Source organism: Tenrec ecaudatus, chromosome 2 (assembly GCF_050624435.1).
Source record: "Tenrec ecaudatus isolate mTenEca1 chromosome 2, mTenEca1.hap1, whole genome shotgun sequence".
In the NCBI taxonomy this organism is placed as follows: domain Eukaryota; kingdom Metazoa; phylum Chordata; class Mammalia; order Afrosoricida; family Tenrecidae; genus Tenrec; species Tenrec ecaudatus.
Genome location: NC_134531.1, coordinates 112,838,792 through 112,857,107, shown reverse-complemented (window position 1 = coordinate 112,857,107; position 18,316 = coordinate 112,838,792). Strand labels below are relative to the sequence as shown.

Here is an 18,316-nt window from a genome sequence, read left to right as displayed (position 1 = left end):
GTTGGCAAGAAAGTCCTTTGAAGCTATTTTGTGGTTAACATTTATTTTCTTCCTTTTTTTTTCCTTTTCTTTTTTTTTCAAGTAAGCTCTCCAGAAGAGTTTAGCTGCAGACAACACCTGTGTGTGCGTTCTTCAAATTAAGAGTTATTCTTAATTTAGGAAGGAGCATTTTAAACCGGGGGAACTAGTGCATGTTTCTAACAATGATCCTGTCAAAACCTTCGCTTGATTGTAAGGCTTTCTATATCGAATGTATTTCCACCGCTAGTAGCATTGTGCAGTTAATGTTAGTGCTGGAGACAGGCTGGCGAGATGTCATGCCTTTGAATTAACCTTGATTTCACTCCTAATTGTGACACACCTGTGGTCAAGGGATAATGAAGGCGAAACCGAATCCCTTTCATGGCACAACCACAAAGCACTTTGCCAACAGAAGAGGAGCATCATTTTCAACACCTCCAAGCTACAGAGATGGCAGTTTCAATACTCCCACGGGGAGAAGAAGAAACCAAAGCCAAGTGAGATGAAGGTCATGGCCACACAAGTCTGAGGGAGAAGAAAACAGGGTCCCCTTTTCCCGGAGTCACTGCACCCAAGATCATCACAATGACAGGTCCAGAGGGACCAGGATCCCCAAGAAGAGAAATCACTGCTGAGCATAACCCACCTGGCCTGCGGGGCAGTTTTCTAAATGGCCCTGGCTCATGCCGTGCTGATTTCCGCAGTACCATGCAGGTCTCCAGCCTCCAGCAGCACTTTTTACACTGAGCTACACGGGAAGTGAACGCACACGAATCCAGCCACTATTTTAAAATAGTGTAGATAGACTTGAAAATATTGAAACTATTGACAGTAATAAGAATAAACAGTATTTTACGAAATGTTTTCATTTTCAATTTATGTGTTCCTATGAATACACACACACACACATCCTTCACTATCTAAATTTCTTTGGTTCTTAAGCCAGAATACTTAAATACAACAAAGGGTCTTGGGTAATTATAGGATGCCTCCATCGGTTAGCCATACAAATATATGTTCCATTGTGAATCAGAGAAAGAGAGAGATGAAAAAGAAGAGTGGGAAAAGTGAAAGCCACTAACCGAAAGAAACCACAAAATAGAATGTTTGGAAATCTAAAACTTGATTGCAAAATAATTTAACACACTTTCCTTCCGCCTTACTTAGCTTTCCCCGGTCTTCCCTGAACCTGGGTGTGTAGAGTAGCATATCTGGTGTACAGCTGGGGCGACCAGCAGAAACAAAATGTAGGGCATAACTGAAAAACGGAACATGAGTTTGGGTACACAGCTCCAAGTCCCCAGCACAGAGCAAGCCAGGCCAAATTTTGCTATCCCATCTGCCAACCTCCTGGTCAGAGTACGGATCAGAAGCAGGCTCCTATCTCCCTCAAAAAACTCTTAAAAGGCACATCTCTCAAATCACTGGGCAATGAACCAACTTGCTCTCTAGGGATATGGAACCTTGAACAGGATCATGGCTAATTTATATTTTTCAGCAGAGTTGAATTTGTTGATGTATCAGGATATTTGAAAGCTTTGCAACAAACGCAGCCGATATTCGCAGATGTGGCTTTAGAAACATGAGCGCGCTTGATTCTATTAAATAACCTATCACCCTAACCCACCCTCCATGCTCCATCCCCCTCAGTACCATCACGTATGCCGAGAGCTGGATGGCGGCTTGCAGACTTTGTGCTAGCCAGCACAGGCCGTTGTAACCATCCAGAGGCTTCCAGAGGTTACACGTCTCCTCGGCACTTTAGCACCCTTTAAGCAACCAAGGGAGAGATTGTGAGGGTCAGGAGTTAAGCCCTTGGCTGCTGACAGGAAGATTGGCAGTTAGAACCCATTCTGTGGGACAGAGACATGCAGTCGGCTTCTAAAAAGATTTACAATCCTGGAAACTCTAGGGATAGTTCTGCTCTGGCCTGTAGGGTCTTCCAAAATACCTCCTGGGATTTTAGTTTAGTCGGAAGCAACCAAACACAGCTTCAGGGCATGTCCCCTCAATGGTAGCATGCCCTAAATGTCTTGAATTTAGGAGCCACTAGCTTACGTCATAGTCATAAAGGAACAGAGTGGGACTCACAAATTAATGTAATGTAGTGGACACAGTTAATACCTAGAGCTACCTGCAAAGGTACACCAAAGCACAAAGTGTGATGTTCTTTGAGCTTCGTCACGATAAATCTGCTGTGTGGATTATTTTGCCCTCATAATCACCACCAACAGATAGATTCAGTCCAAGGCTGAGAATTAAGACTCGAAGCAAAATGAGCTTCCATGCTCTCAGTAGTTCATTAAGAAAAGGACTTTTGTCACTCATCCAACACCTACAATTATAATTCTGCTGCATTTTCTCCTTTAAAAGTCTTCATAATTATATGTGAAACACTAGTCACCTTGAGTGTTAACTTTATTTTTTAGGGGAAAAAATCAACTTTGATCATAAAGTGGTATTTCTCAACCGTTTAATTAAATGGCACCTAGAGAATTTACATAACAATAGACATGATTACAGAAAGTTGAGGCAGAAGTAGTGACAATTTTTATTTTTTACTCAAAATAGCTTAATTTGTGTTATATTTGAGGTAGTCAAAAACTAGACAAAAGCGAATACATGTGATTCATTGTTAAAATAATAACTCCAAAAATAGTCATAAAATGCCAACACCAAGCTTTAAACAAAACAAGATGTAGTACCGATGAAGAATACAGCTTTCCCCCAGATCCTGAATGCTTCCTCTCCCCAACTACCATGATCTGAATTCTACCTTTCAGGACTGGATAGGGCAGAGGTTGTACACTGGTGCATATGGGAGCTGGAGGCACAGGGAATCCAGGGTGGATGATACCTTCAGGACCAGGGGTGTGAGGGGCGATGCTGGAAGAGTAGAGGGTGAGTGGGCTGGAAAGGGGGAACCAATTACAGGGATCTACATGTGACCGCCTCCCTGGGAGACGGACAACAGAGAAGGGGGTGAAGGGAGACTCTGGATAGGGCAAGATAAGACAAAATAATAATCTATAAATTATCAAGGGCTCATGAGGGAGAGGGGAGCGGGGAGAGAGGGGGAAAAAAGAGGACCTGATGCAAAGGGCTTAAGTGGAGAGCAAATGCTTTGAAAATGAAGAGAGCAAAGAAAGTACAGATGTGCTTTATACAATTGATGTATGTATATGTATGGATTGTGATAAGAGTTGTATGAGCCCCTAATAAAATGTTTTTATAAAAATGAGAACGAACAAAAAAAAAGAATACTTGAGCATTCGCCATCCCATACAGCCTCAAAAGGCAGCATGAGCTGGACTTTGCAACAAATAATGCAAAACAAAACAAAAACTAGTAACATTTTCTTTCTTATTAAGAAAGCCATATAACCATGCCACTCAAGTAAAATCGGAAAGGCACGAATTGATCAGGGTCTTGATACTGGATGCTGATCTTTGTCAATTAGATACCATTTACAAATGTATACTTTCCTAATTAAATTTGCAAATGCTGATATCCCATTTTGTTTCTGTAGACAACTAAAATAACACTCGAGATAAAAAAAGATTATCATGTGTAATATCTTGGTTATAGGTATTTTGTGTGATACCATGTCTTAGAGCCACGTGTAAGTGCTAGATGTTCATTTGCAAAAGTTTATTTTAAATCCTAAAAAAAAAAAAACTTGTAATTCCTGAGGTTTTCCCTATAACCTTCCATCCCATAAAAGTGTGCATTGAGCAATTTAATAATCTGTATTCTCCTAACCTTCACACTCCTTAAGTTGAAGGAAACTTCTTGAGGCAAAAATTATTATTCATAAAGATAGCATGTGGTGATGGTAAGCCTGTCTCTCTTAGAGGCCTCTGCAGAAGAGGTTACTCAGAAAACATCAGATTTGCTGCTGGGACAGTCCCTGTAGCACCACCAGGCACTTCCTCTGCGAGGTGGCAGTTTCTGAAACACCAAGTAAGCCTTTTTAAGTCAATGATTGCCTTAATCGGAAATTTGCCTGCCCTGCTCCACTTCAAGGCATCATGCAATGCAAGGCAGATTGCAAACCCTACAGAAAGAGTCTTCTCATTTTCCACCTCCTGATGAACACATGGGGAGGAAGAGGAGAACTTCTACTCCCTAAAGAGTTCGAGTTTCAAAAACGCACAGCAGGTACCTCTACCCGGACTTATGAGGCTGCTATGAGTAGGAATTGACTCAGTGGCAGTGAGTTTGGCATTTTGATGGTTGCGTGTTTTTTGGTTTGGTTTTGTTTTGTTTGGGGCGTGAAAGCATACAACTGCAGGCCTTCAGATGAAAAACATAACAAAAGCAGGGTGCTTATGTATACAATATTAAATACTCAAATATTTCTAGATATCTTGTAAAGTTACAAATTGCTAAGTTTTCATTCAGAAAGTCTTGCTTTTTACACATTTCTTCAGAGACCTGACTAAGAACAGCCAGTGGGAGGGGGGGAGGTGTTGGTCCTTACTTCCCACTAAGTACCAACATCCAGAACCCTGCCCTGGCATGCAAATGGCAGCAAAGAGAACAAGGCTGTTAGGTTAACCACTTTCGGCAAAAAAATTGAAAAATTAAAATAAAACTGCAAAAGAGTTTTAAGGGCCAATACTGTATGTAACTTGTCGACGGTTGAATTTACATCTTCAGACTCCCTGCGATAAAAGACCTGGATCTAAACGGAGTATGGAAACAAGGCCTCCTTGCCTGTGATTACAGAAAGGGAGAGTGCAAAAGAGAGGATAAACTTTCTTTTTCTTTTTATAGTAATTAGTATTGAATACTTTTCAATGGATAAAAAATATGAGGACGGATGGTATGACTTTCCAAGCTCAACCAGCTACCCATTCGGCTCTTCTGAGGAGGGATGAGGGACCTTACTGCAGCCCAGGAGATGGCTCTTTGCATACATAATTTAAATAAATCACTCCAGCACATGAAAGACGAGCAGCAGAACTCTTCTCGCTAATTACCACTGCCTGGACCCCATGTGCCGCTTCCTCTTTAAAGCCACGTTCATTATGCCGCCTTCAACTCTCTTCAGTGATTCATCCCCGCTTCACTCCTGAGCAGGCTCGGCAGGGAAGATAGTATTTAAGTTTAATTTCTAGTACCACTTGGTTTCGAGAGCTTGGTGAAGGGAAGGAGGGGGATTCTAATTTAATAATTCAGTCATGATTTGGAGGGACACCCCCCAAAAAATAATAACTAGGAAAACAGGAATGTGCTCTAGCAAGCTAGCCCTAAGCGTGAGCAGAGATGCCAATTGAGAAAGCAGGGCCCACGTGCGGTGGGAGCTGTCACCCGAGGGAAGTGGCAGCCGGCGAGGAGGTGGGAGGGGGCCGGGGGAGGGGGGGCCGCCGCCTGCAGCTGCACCGGCCTGGGAGCCCCTAGGCGCCCAAGCACACCTGCAGGGGTGCTTAGCTCTCTCCCCGCCAGGCTCTGGGCGAGTCCGCATCTAAGGACAGCGACGAGGCTCCCGGTACCTCTGGTCCGTCGGAGCCGTGCGGAGGGCGCCCCCGCCGCCCGGCCACCCGGGGTGCCGCCCCCCACCGCACCCCGCTTACCGTCCCAGCTCGGACTCCACCTCGAAGAAATCGCTCAGCGCGTCCCGCTTGGAGCCGTCGATCCAGTAATCGGGGACGAGGCTGCCGGCCCCTGGGGCCGCCCCGGCGGCGACCGAGGAGCAGGACGAGTCGGAGCAGGAGGGCGCGGTGACTTTGAGCATCTTCGCGGCGGGACGCTGGGAGCGGCCGCAGCTGCCGCCGTCGCTGCCGAGCCCGAAGCCCCGCGGGCGCCGCCGCCTGCGGACGCAGAGACGAGAGGCGGCGTCCTTCACCGCGCGCGCCCCCCGCCGCCGCCGCGCTCCCGCCGGAGGTGGGCGGACGAGGGCGCCCGCCCCGAGCGGGGAGGGGGCGGAGGGGGATCCGGAGCCGCCGCCGCCGCCGCCGGGCGGGGAGAGGCGGAGGCTGGGCCGGGAGAGACGCCTCCCCCGCCGGCCGCCCTCCCCACCGCGCCCCGCCGAGCGCCGCGGCCCCCTCCCTGCGCTCCGCTCCCCCTCCCCGGCCGCGGCCGCGCCGTGCCGCCTAGGGCGGCTCCGGATGCAGGAGCCTGGGGAAGGCAAGGGACCAGAGCATCACCCCACGCGCCCTCCCGCGGGAGCCCGGAGCCTGGAAGGAGACCGCGCCGCGGGACGCGCGTTCCGGGAGCCGAGGGGGCCCGCGCGCCCTGGGAGCGCACGGGTCGGGGTGGCCCAGCGGGCGGGTGAAAGAGGGACCAGGCTGGTGTTGGCTCAACTCGCCTCATTGAGCGCGTCCCAGCGGGGGCTCCCTCCCGCTCCCTCCCACCCTTTCTCTACCAGCTAGCCAGCCAGCCGCGGCTTGTTTTCCGTGCCAGAGCTTAAATTGGAGGGTCACCTGGGGTCACCTCATTTGCCTGGACCCAATGAAAGCTGGGGGAGAGGAAGGATCTGTGGCCCGCGCTGACCTGATTCACCTTTGGGTGAAGTCTTCCGTTCAAAGAGATGCTGCTGTTGCTGCTGGTACTGCCTCCTCCTCCGGTACTGCTGGAGCGCCTAAGAGGGCAGAGACTTGGCTTTGTCTAGTTCCCTCCCCGCACCTGAAGGCCAGCAACACAGTGGCTCAGAGGCTTACAGGTCTGAAAGGGCCCCGTGGAAGCCAGGAAGTCAAACCCTACTGTAAGCCAAAGAGATTTATCCCATCACGAGTATTCTAGTGCTTTTCCGTCGCCATCACGACTATTCTAAGTGCTCCTACACCACATATGTTAACACTTAAACTTATTTTCTTCGTAGCTCTCAGCAATGGTGAAGGTAAATTAGTCATTATATCCTATAATAAATATTTGTGTATATACAGTTCATACATTTGCCCAATTTGTGATTCCATTCTTGGAGCATCTGTTTGGGTGACTGGCAACACCTCCCTCTCTCTCTCTTTTTTTTTTTTTTTTTTGGTCTTCACCTCTTCTATGTCGTCAAATCGCTGTCCTTTCATGTCCCTCTTCATTCAGGGAAACAAAGTCTCACAAAGCGAGGTCAGGTGAGTCAGGTGCATGGGGCAAGAGAGGCAAGCTGGATTTTTTTGTCCGAAACGAGCCACAGAGACGGCTGTGTGAGCAGGTGCTTTGTTGTTCTGGCAAAACCAGTCCCCCATCTGCCACCAATCAGGCCCTTTTTTGTCGCACACTGTTAGGCAGTCCTTTCAGAACCTCTAAATAAAGAGCTTGATTAACAGTCTGACCTGGTGGATTGAACTCCAAATGCACTACGAGTTGATGTTTTCATCCTTTCAGGAAGTAGACGTCCAGAACAAGATTTGTCACCCAGTGACATTTCACCTTTTTGAAACAAGAGAACCACTGGTATACTCGAGTTTTTCCCATAGTGCTGTTCTTGTAAATGCATAATATAAAAGCTCCTCCTTACAGAGCTGTTTTCCTGTTTCTTTTGGGTACCTCCTTGTAAAACAGTAATTAAACCAGGTCTCATTTCAGGCTAAATAATTCTAGATCCTTTAATCTTAGAAAATCAAAATCCCATCTTTTTTTTTAATTCTGTCTGATTTTTCTCCAGCACATACGAAACACTTCAAATTGTATATTATGGTTGAGTAGCTCTTCTAATTTATTGATTTATTTTTCTCTTAAGAATTTATGCTATCACCAGCCTGTGTGATCATGAGGTGCCAAAGGGATCAGTTATCAGGCATCAAAGAACAAAAAATCATATCATTGCATGCTCACCTCCCTGATATCGCTGAAGACAAATGAGTACATAAGCAAATGTGGTGAAGAAAGCTGGTGGTGGCCGGCTATCAAAAGATATAGTGTCTGGGGTCTTAAAGGCTTAAAGGTAAACAAGCAGCCATCTAGCTCAGAAGCAACAAAGCCTACATGGAAGAAGCACGTCAGCCTGTGTGATCGCAAAGTGTCAAAGGGATGAAGTATCGGGCATCAAAGAAAATCATATCATCGTAATTGAGGGGGAGTATGGAGTAGGGACCCAAAGCCCATCTCTAGGCAACTGGACATCCCCTTACAAAAGGTGGCGGGGAGGAGAAGAGCCAGTCAGGGTACAGTGTAGCAACAATGAAACATACAACTTTCCTCTAGTTCCTAAATGCTCCCTCCCCAACCACTGTCATGATCCCAATTATACCTTGCAAGTTTGGCTAGACCAGAGGACATACACTAGTACAGATAGGAACTGGAAACACAGGGAATCCTGGATGGATGATCCCTTCAGGACCAGTAGTGAGAGTGGCGATAATGGGAGGGTAGAGAGAGAGGGGGAACTGATTTCAGGGATCTACATATAACCTCCCTGGGGGATGGACAACAGAAAAGTGGGTGAAGGGAGATATCAGACAGTTAAGATATGACAATAAAATAATTTATAAATTATCAAGGGTTCATGAGGGAGGGGGTAGCAGGGAGGGAGAGGGAAAAATGAAGAGCTGATGCCAGGGCTTTATGTGGAGAGCAAATGTTTTGAGAATGATGAGGGTGACGAACGTACAAATGTGCTTTATACAATTGATGTATGTATGGATTGTGATAAGAGTTGTATGAGCCCCTAATAAAATGTAAAAAATAAAATTATTTTTAAATGAAAAACAAAAAAAATCTGTGCTACATGAAAGATTTCAAAATAATAATAACAAAGTAGTACTAGGAGTGTGATCTTTAGTTGACTGGAAGTGAAAAATAAATACAAAAGTCATTTTCATTAGTAATTTTATGAAGCTGCAAACATGATAAATTGATAAGTATTCTAGAAAATAGCAAGCGTATAAAGATTCACACAATCAGTTATATCTGAATTCTTTGGTAAGAGTAAAATCTGGAAATTCTCACATGACAGTTTACTTTTCAGAGAAAATTTAGTTCGACAACAAAGTGAGAAAATAAAGTTCTCCACACTAAACTCGATTTGGCCCTAAGTGCCCTTTGGCTTGCTCTGATTGGTGGAGTGATGGGCATGATACAGTTACTCGGCCATTTTTATTCACCCTTCTTTGAGACAAGTTCTAAAGTGATGCCTGTAGATACTTGCCTATTGTAGGCACACACATATTATACTCAAGGGAAATACAGGTCTTTTCTCTACATTTTTACATGTTTAAAGAACAAAAGCTGGGAAAAAGCAATTGTTTCATGGTACAGAAGTTATTGTAGGACTTACATAATCTTCATAATAAATTTAGTCATCTCACACTTACAGTTTTCATAACTGACTTTAAAAGTGCTATTGACTAAAGTTTAAAGCAGCTATTTTGTTTAAAGCATATGGTTTAATTTTATTTTTCAATATATTTTTAAATAATACTATTAAAACACAGAACATGCACATAATTTGTGCATGCAACCTTGGTAGAAAATGCAGCATTCTCTACCAAACCGCAACTAAAAGCCAAAACCCAGCCAGTTACTACCAGATTGAATCCAACTCATGATGACTCCATGTGTATCAAACTAGAAGGGTGGTGGTCAATGGATGAGCTTTCAGATGCAGACCATGCCAGGCCTTCCACCCAAGGAACCTCTGAATAGGCTTGCATCAACAGCCCTGGTCAATCACTTAAACCTCAACTAAAATGACAGAAGAACAAATGCATAAACCTACTAAAAGAAAAAAAGTCACGGAGAAGCAATGCCAAATAAGTCCTGGACTCTAGAAATAGACAAACAAATATTATGTGACTTAGGAAACTGATTTTACTTGAAGCTTCAATTTGTAATCAGGGAGGCCAAATATCTAACATCACAGACATTGAGAAATGATCGAGAATTAGAATATTAGATGCTCTTAAAGCTAGAACTAAGAATAAGATTAAGACCTACTCAATGACAACAATAACAAGAGACTCTAGAAACCAAGGGAATTTCAAGAGGATTTAAATGAAGGAATCACTGTGCAATTGAAATAGCTCTCAGATAGTAATTTGAACTGTCAACTACACATGCTGGGGAAACCGCAAAAAAAGTCTCTAGAAAGCAATAAGCAGTAACTGGAAAGACATGCAGCTGAGCAGATAGAGAGGAAAAATGCTTAAGCAAACCAACCCTCAACCTGAATATAAGATATTGTAGAGAAAATGGAAATGTATGGCATGCTAAGAATAAAAATAGCAACACTAAATTGCAAATCCAACCAACTACTCCTTAGATTAACTCAAGCCCCTCTACCAAAGGTCTAACAGAAGATAAAGCATGTTCACTAATAGTTAAACATCTATTCATGTTTCCACTGCGCACTGAGAAACAGTTTTTAAAAAAATCATCTTTATCAACTGGAAAATAGCCTTGTTTCTTATCAAGTGGACTGGATAGCTTTGGTTCTTGTCATCTAAACAAGACTCAAATATAATAAAGGTATTAAAATTACTTAACATATTTTAATAGCTATGATTATTATGCTAACAACTTGAATGGAAATGTGGGCAACGTGTAAGATAGATTTGATATCTCAGCAAACTAATAGAAACTGAGAGAAAGAATCTGATGCAATTTCAAAAAGTAATTTAAAACACCAAAAAGATAAACCAAACTCCTGCCAATTTCAATTATAGCAACCCTATAGGATGCTAGAACCGCTTCTATGGGTTTCTGAGAATAAAGATATTTATGTCGATGTAGAGTTTCATCTTTCTTCCTCACAGTGACTGCAAGTTGCAAAATGCTGACCTTTCTGTCACTAGCCCACCACATACCCCACAATGCCAGCAGGGTATAGCGACATAAATAAAGCATATCTTCAACGCACTTACCAGTAGACTAAGGATGGCCTGGAAAAGAATCCGTGAACAAGAAGATGAGTCAATAGGAGCATGGATTGAAATGGCATCCAAGAACTGTGGGGAAATAGTGAACAGTGCAGCACATTCCCAGAATGGGAATAGGAGCAAAACAGGGCAGGAAGAAAAGTAGTTGAAGCAATTGTGGCTTTAAAATTTCAAGAGTTAATAACTGCACCGCAATGGATTCCTTGATGTGGATCTCCTAGCCATAGTCTGTAACCCTCAATAGGCATGCGTCTGGGGAAAAGAAAGCGAGGGGAGATGCTGAGAGGATTCAGTTGTGAATAATAGTTAACAGGGCTAATCATGATTATAAAAGCGTATAACTCTAATGTGGGAGTAGGTAATTTGGCCATCCTCAGGAGTAGAACATGAACCATCTCAGAAGCAAGGGAAGTACCTTACTATCCTAAGAATGAAGAGCCAGATTCACTGGGAAAATCTATAAAGCACTCAATGAAGATCTGATGCCAATTCTTCAGAAATTATTCCAGAATATAGAACAGGCCGGCAAACTCCTGAACTCATTATATGCCGTGAGCATTATGAACAGCACTTGTATGAATATAAACTCCAAATACTGCAGGTTTAAAATCAGGGAAAATGTGTGTCAGGATTGTGTCCTCTCACCATACTTGTCCAATCTGTATGCTGAGCAAATCATCAGAGAAGCTGGACTCTATGAAGAAGAGTGTGGCATTCGTATGGGAGGAAGGCTTAATAACAACCCATGATCTCCAGATGGCACCACCCTGCTAGCAGAAATTGAGAACTTGAAGCATTAGTTGATGGAGATTAAAAACTGCAGTCTTCAGTATGGATTATGACTCAATGTAAAAAAAAAGGCTAAAAATCTCACAAGCGGACAAATAGGTAACACCATGATAAATGGAGAAAAGGTTGAAGTTGTCAATGATTTCGTCTTGCTTGGATCCACCATCAGTGTTCACGGAAGCAGCGGTCAAGAGATCAAAGAACGTGTTGCGGTGGGTCACTCTGCTGCACAGAACTCTTTAGAGTATGGAAAAGCAACGATGTTACTTTGAGGGCTCTGGTGAGCCTTCCCCAAGCCGTGGTATTTTCCATTGCCTCATGTGCATGGGAAAGTTGCACATTAAATAAGGAAGACCAAAGAAAAATGGATGCCGTTGAACTGTGATGCTGGAGAAGAACACTGCCAGGGAGCCGTCTGTGGATAAAGACATCAGGTTTGGTAAAGTGGAGGGGCAGTGGAAAATAGAAAAGCCCTCAGCAGTGTGGATCGACACCACAGCTGCAGCAATGAGGAACAATTGTAAAGATGGCACAAGACCAACCAGTGTGTGGTTCTGCTGTGTACAAGGTAGCCGTGGGTTGAAACAAACTCAATGAAACCTAACAACAACGACAACATTTTAAAGAATCATAATAAAATAGGATTCATACAGGTATGCAAAGATGGTTCAACATTAGAAAAATAATTAATATAATCCACCATATAAATGAATCGAAAGATAACAACTACATGATCATAGAAATTGCTGCAGAAAAGACATCTGAAAAAAAATCCAACATCCATTCCTGATTAAAAAAAAACACTCAACAGAATAGGAATAAAAGGACCATTTCTCAACTCAATAAATGCCACATAAACAAAACCAATAGCCAACATTTTGCATGAGAGAGAAATTACAAGCATTCTCCTTGTAAATGGGAACCAGAAAAGGATCCCCTTATCACCGCTCTTAAGATTGTGCGGGAAGTCTTAGTGGGGATATTACACAATAAAAAGAAGTAAAAAGTATTCAAATTGGCAAAGAAGTCAAACTTTTTCTACTACAAAATGATATGATTTCATACATAAAAAACTCCAAAGACTCAATGAAAAATATTGTTGCAAACAATCAAAAGATTCAACAAGATACAAAATGCACGATACTAAATTAACATACTAAAATCCATCAGATTCCTGTATACAGAATAGATTTTTTTTTAATCAGGGGAGAGCGCAAACGCAGTCCCCCACTACCACAAATTATGCAGTTGAGTTTCCCACATTTGGGGAAATCGCAGGGGTCAGCACACCCGGAGTGCAATGGGTGAGCCTTGCCCTGGGAAAACCACCTTTGTGATCATGGTATCTCCCCTGCCAGGTAAGTATAAGAATAGAAATTTTTTAAAATACCATTTGCATTAGTCACACAAAAGATGAAATACTTAAGAAAAAACTAATCAGAGAAACAAAAGACATATACTGAGAAAACTATAAAACACTGTTAAAATAAATCAAAAGAGAACTATATAAATGAAAGAATGTTTCACGTTCATGGACATGAAGGCTTAGTACTGTGAAAATGTCAATACCACCCAAAGCAATCTATAAATACAACGCAATTGTGATCCAGATCCCAACTTCATTCTTTAAAAATTAGAGAAACTAATTACTACCTTTTTATGAAGAAGAAAGAGACTCAAGGAAAACAAAACAATAAAACCCATTTTAGGAAAAAGAAAAAATAGGAAGCTTCTACCCTCCCCTAGGCTATTTCCACCCTGTGACCTTGGTGCGGAACCCAGTGGAGCCCCCCAGTATAGCTGGAGACTTCCTGTCCCTGAGAACAGGGAAACGGTGTTCCACCAAAATAAGGCCCTTCTGCCATAAACACAATAACGTGCTGGCTGAACTCTCCCTTATATTAAATATAGATCCATAAATAGCTCTGGTAGATTCTTCATATTCCCCTCACCTGTACCAACCACCATTATTACCTCAAGACCCCACTCCCTCATTTCAGTAAGCCACATTCTCTCATAACCTACCCACTAAAAACACACCGCGTACAATCCTCTCTTCCCACTCATGAAAAATTACTACATTTCACAGGAGGGCTTCCTATGATTAATACTCACTTCGAACCTGCTATGGAGCACTGATCTCCTATTTGTCTTCCCCACCCAACTTGCACTCCCTGCTCATCTCTACACAGTGCCATTGCCAGCTCCCATCCCATCCTGCTCCTTTCACCGAAAGAAAGAGCCACCCACCCTCTTACATAACATTGAACCCAGGAATCACAGAGAGCTGAACCACGGTGCTGCACAAAAACAGCCATCTGCCCCTACCACAAAACATCAAGGGAAACAGCACCAGGGGAGAAAGACATCTTTCCCACCTTTCCCAAGTCTTTAAGGACCACAGAGGGGGGAGAAGAAACAAAAGAGACCAGGGTACTGGGGAAGCAAGGCACAAATCCCAGGCCTCGCTGAGGGTACTATTCACAGCGGGGGGTAGAAAAACAAAAAGGAAGACCTTATAAAAAAACAAATGCGCACTGTGGCTGCATCTCTGGGCTAAGGCAGCAGTTGTGCGGTTTGCATGGGACAGGGCACGGTTTCCTTCTGTAATTCAGAGTCGCTGAGCTGGGACTGACGGGATAACACCTACCAGTAACATAGTCTAGGGATCAGGGCAATCACAAAGCAGGGAAGACTCAGAGAAGGCAGGGCAGGCCCACAGAGAAAGGGATTGTTTGTGACCATTTTAGGAGGCCTCCTTTGTCATTGCTAAAGCTTCAATGGCAGTAAAACCTTGGAGTGAACTTCAGGATGGGGTAGTGGTAAAAGGAGAAGCACTGAAAGGTACATCTCGGTTGTGGGAAAGTATATGGTATAATAAACCTCCCAGCCAGTGGATTTTGCTGGGTACAATCCAGGCATTAATGAAAGAACACAAGAGGTAGACTGTGATCAACCATCAATTTAAAGCATAAAGATAAAGCTAGACGGCCTCTCTAGCCGTTTTAAAAGAAAGTCTCTTCTTGCAGAGAGAGTTGGTGATCAGGTACAAGATTTAATTGCTGAGATAGTTAAATTCCAGACAAATAAAATAAAAAGAATTCTCAATGCTGGAATGTTTGGCTATACTGAAGTCAATGCCTTCAGTAGAAGGAGTTGGGGTACGTCTTGGAATGGGAACGTATTGGCTAATGTACTTGAGAAATGGGAAACTATGCACCGTTTGGTCCTGCTGAAGCGGCATCCTCCCTATCAGTGGTTGCCTTGTTTTATTTCCTTGGAGATGAAGAAGCAACAAAACCTAGATAGAATGTGTTGGCAGGAGCCAAGGATATATTTATTAATCTAGTCCCTGAGGTATCTGGACCGGGAGAATCAGAATACAAAATTTCATAAGGGAAATGTGATGAATATGGATATTTATTTTATAGGACTCGATTTAGGGCTTCGTGTGGTGGGTCACCAAGAAAATTTTTATTAGTCAAAAATCAGAAATTATTCAGAGCAGGTTTTCTAACCAACATGTGGTAAAATTAAGCACAAACAATAAAAACTAACAAAAGCAGTCATCCACTTGAAAAATATTTAAGACCCTCCATATAAAGTTAAAATTGATTTTATCTGTATAAACTATATGAAAGTGAAAATTGCTTGAAAATGAAAATTGCATAAAAGCCAATCATCTTAGTAATAATTTCTGGGAGGTAGTTGAAATAATACTCAGAAATATATTACTTTTATATATATATTATATATCTATCTTTGTACACTATATTTATATCTATTACATTTCTATACATATAAATATTTTTAAATGCATGTATTGGTAAACAATTAGTGAAAGTAATGAACTAAGATCAAGTAAAGAACTGCTGAACTAGCAGAAATTGTTAGCATATAAATCTAGTGAACAGTTGTTTACCTTTCACTGTCTACTTATCTGCAATCTCATTCTTCCACACTTCTTGGAATGAATATTGAGAAAAGCTACTGCTTTGCTGTTCCTCTTTGAGCAATGTGTTTTTTAAATCATCCTCCAGTCACGTCTAAGAATAATTGTGGTAATATTTAAACCCCAAACCAAATCTGTTGCCTTCAATTCCAATTCACCATTAACTCCACGTGCCGCACAGTAGAGCTGCTGCACCGGGCTGTGGGGAGTCTGTAGTCTTTAGAGAAGCAGATTGCCAAACTGCTCATTCTTGGGGCCGCTGGATGCATTCATACCACCAGCTTCTTTAGCTTAGCAATCAAAAGCCAACTGTGCGTCTCCCAGGAACCTCTGTCTATGCTCTTCTTTGGGTAATTAAAATGATCGGTTTAGTGAAATATTTAATAGCCAATGGAATTTCACTTAATGTGTGATTGTGTCCCTCTCCAGGTCAAGTTCAGTTCGTTGGGGCCACCTGCAGTAAGAAGAGGAAACTTCCTTGGTCAGCTCCTCTTCATGCCTGTTTACAATTTTAGCAATGATTTCTAACGCCTCCAGGGTTGGAGTTCGGCAGGGCCAGAGATACGGTTGCGTGATAAGGAACAGGAACGGTCTGTACCATGGACTGGCAAAAGAACAAAAAAGTCTGTCTTGGGAGAAATACAACGGGAATGTCATATAAATGTGAATGGTGAGGCTTCATCTCACATATTTTGGATATGTTGTCAGCAGAGACCAGTCCCCAGAAAGGACATCATGCTTGGTAGAGTCGCAGTGGAAAGAGGATGCCTTTCAAGGAGATGGAACAATATAATAGCCGCAGCAGTGGGCTCAAGCATAACAACGTTTGTGTGTGCGGTGCAGGATGCGGTGGGGTTTCACCCAGCTGTGCAAAGGAGGGCTCCGAGTGGGAATCAACTTGGAACCAACTCAATGGCACCCAATGACAACAAGAACCTGACAGGAAGCTACGACGTGATGAAAATGCTCCCTGGACTTTGTGGATCTTACTTCAAAGAGCATTTCTTGGTTTTCTTTACTAGAAACATTCAACTACAGCCCTCTTGATGGGACCATCTCTTGTCTGATCACTTACGATTTCTCCCTCAATGTCAGTGGATCGGTATTACATCGAGCTTCTTTTGGATCCCCTGAAAGCCAGGTGGCTCTTTTTAGTGACCTCCCTCTGACCTCAGGAAACACGTGCTCCTGGCCAGTCCTCAGTAGAAGAAGGCACCTGCCTTCCATCTAAAACTCATGCTCTCTGTATTTCACTTTCTGTATTTCATTTCAAACAGATTAAAACCACCTTTGTTCCAACTGACTTCAGGGGTGGACCACAGGGGGCTGGGGTAGGAAGAGGCGAGGCATTTGACATCTAAAAGTGGGACTCTTAAATTTCCCCGAACATGGCCTGAGATCAGGGAGAAAATCCTTTCTCCTGCTCTGTCCCACTGCGTCCCCTCACACCAAACGCCAACAGTCTCTCAACAAACCCTCCCCAAGACCTTTTTCTCTGACTCTTCAACACCAATGCTTTTATTCCCTCAAATCAGAGTAGGGTTCCAGGTCACAGGACTGCTCTTCCGTCAGCTCTGTTGTCAATGCGCATAGGTGACCAACCCTTCCTTTCCAAAAGCAGGTCTACTTGTCATCTGTTACTCTGCTCTTGGCCTTTGGGCCGCAGTCAAAACTGAAACAGCAATGATTTGATTTACTGCATATTCTATGATGTACTACATATTCTATCACACAGCCTATCTAAGAAACCAGAAAATAATGAAAAGTACGTTGAAAGTGAGTTGAAGAAAGGAATTAGTATATAAGAAGAAAGTTTATTTTAAATAAAACTATTGCATCAAAAATGAAAAAAGTTTGATCTTAGTGAAAACATAAATCCAACACCTTTAAATTACCATGAAAGGAATTACAAGTATAAATTATGATGTTTCCCTCTAAGCCGCACATTTAGGAACTTACGCAAAATGAACCACTTTATAAAATGTCGTTTTAAATAATTTGAAAATATTTAAATGTTTATATATTATATATATATTTATATCCACTTAAATATATTAAATATTTATAATAATTTATAAATATAAAAACGTTAGTAAAAGTATGTTAGTGAGGAAATGAATAAAGTAATAAAGAATCTTTGTTTTTAATAAAATCTTTTATGGTCTTGGAGTCTTAAGTAACAAACAAGTTCATCTCAAACAGAGTAAAGAAAATAAAATCATTATTAAATAAAAAATTTCAGGAAACCGAGCTGATTCCAGGAACCCAAGTGGAAGGTGAATTATGAGAGTGACGAGTGCAACGAATGTATAAGGGTGCTTTGCTCATTTGATGTATGCACAGATTGTGATAAGAGCCTTATGAGCCCCAATAAAAAGATTTTTAAAAAAATTTCAGATATTTGATAAGACAAATCCACGAAAGTCTAAGTAGCAGTTGTCTTCTTTTATATGTACACGGATCAGGGAATCATTTTCAAAAACTTGTTAATCATCCTATGATTAACTTTGTTATAATTAAACAAAACTCTGCCATAAACAAAGACAAAGAATACACCAAGAAACATAAAGCCTGCTTGCAATCGACTCCCTCTCCCTGGTCCCACGTAGCAGAGTGAAGGCGGTCCAACCCTCACCCTTGGGTTTGAGCATCTGTGTTAAGCAATTGTATTCGTTGAAGGCAGTCTGCTTTTTCCCTGACTCTCTACCGAGCGTGGAGCCTTCTTCCAGGCACTGGT

The 18,316-nt window shown here is 42.5% G+C and overlaps 1 protein-coding gene and 1 non-coding gene across 2 annotated transcripts in view; both read right to left on the bottom strand.

Annotated features, from left to right (window-relative positions):
• CAMK4 (calcium/calmodulin dependent protein kinase IV) overlaps positions 1-5,797 on the bottom strand; it is a 297,915-nt gene extending 292,118 nt beyond the window's left edge. The window contains exon 1 of the mRNA XM_075543081.1: positions 5,601-5,797. Within this exon, the coding sequence (XP_075399196.1) occupies positions 5,601-5,761 (161 nt within the window). The 5' untranslated portion in view covers positions 5,762-5,797. The remainder of the gene's footprint in view (positions 1-5,600) is intronic.
• A 7,032-nt stretch (positions 5,798-12,829) lies between these two features.
• LOC142442031 (U1 spliceosomal RNA) lies at positions 12,830-12,993 on the bottom strand. Its single transcript, XR_012783294.1, has one exon. It is a non-coding gene; the product is annotated as a U1 spliceosomal RNA (small nuclear RNA).
• Between the last annotated feature and the right edge of the window lie 5,323 nt (positions 12,994-18,316).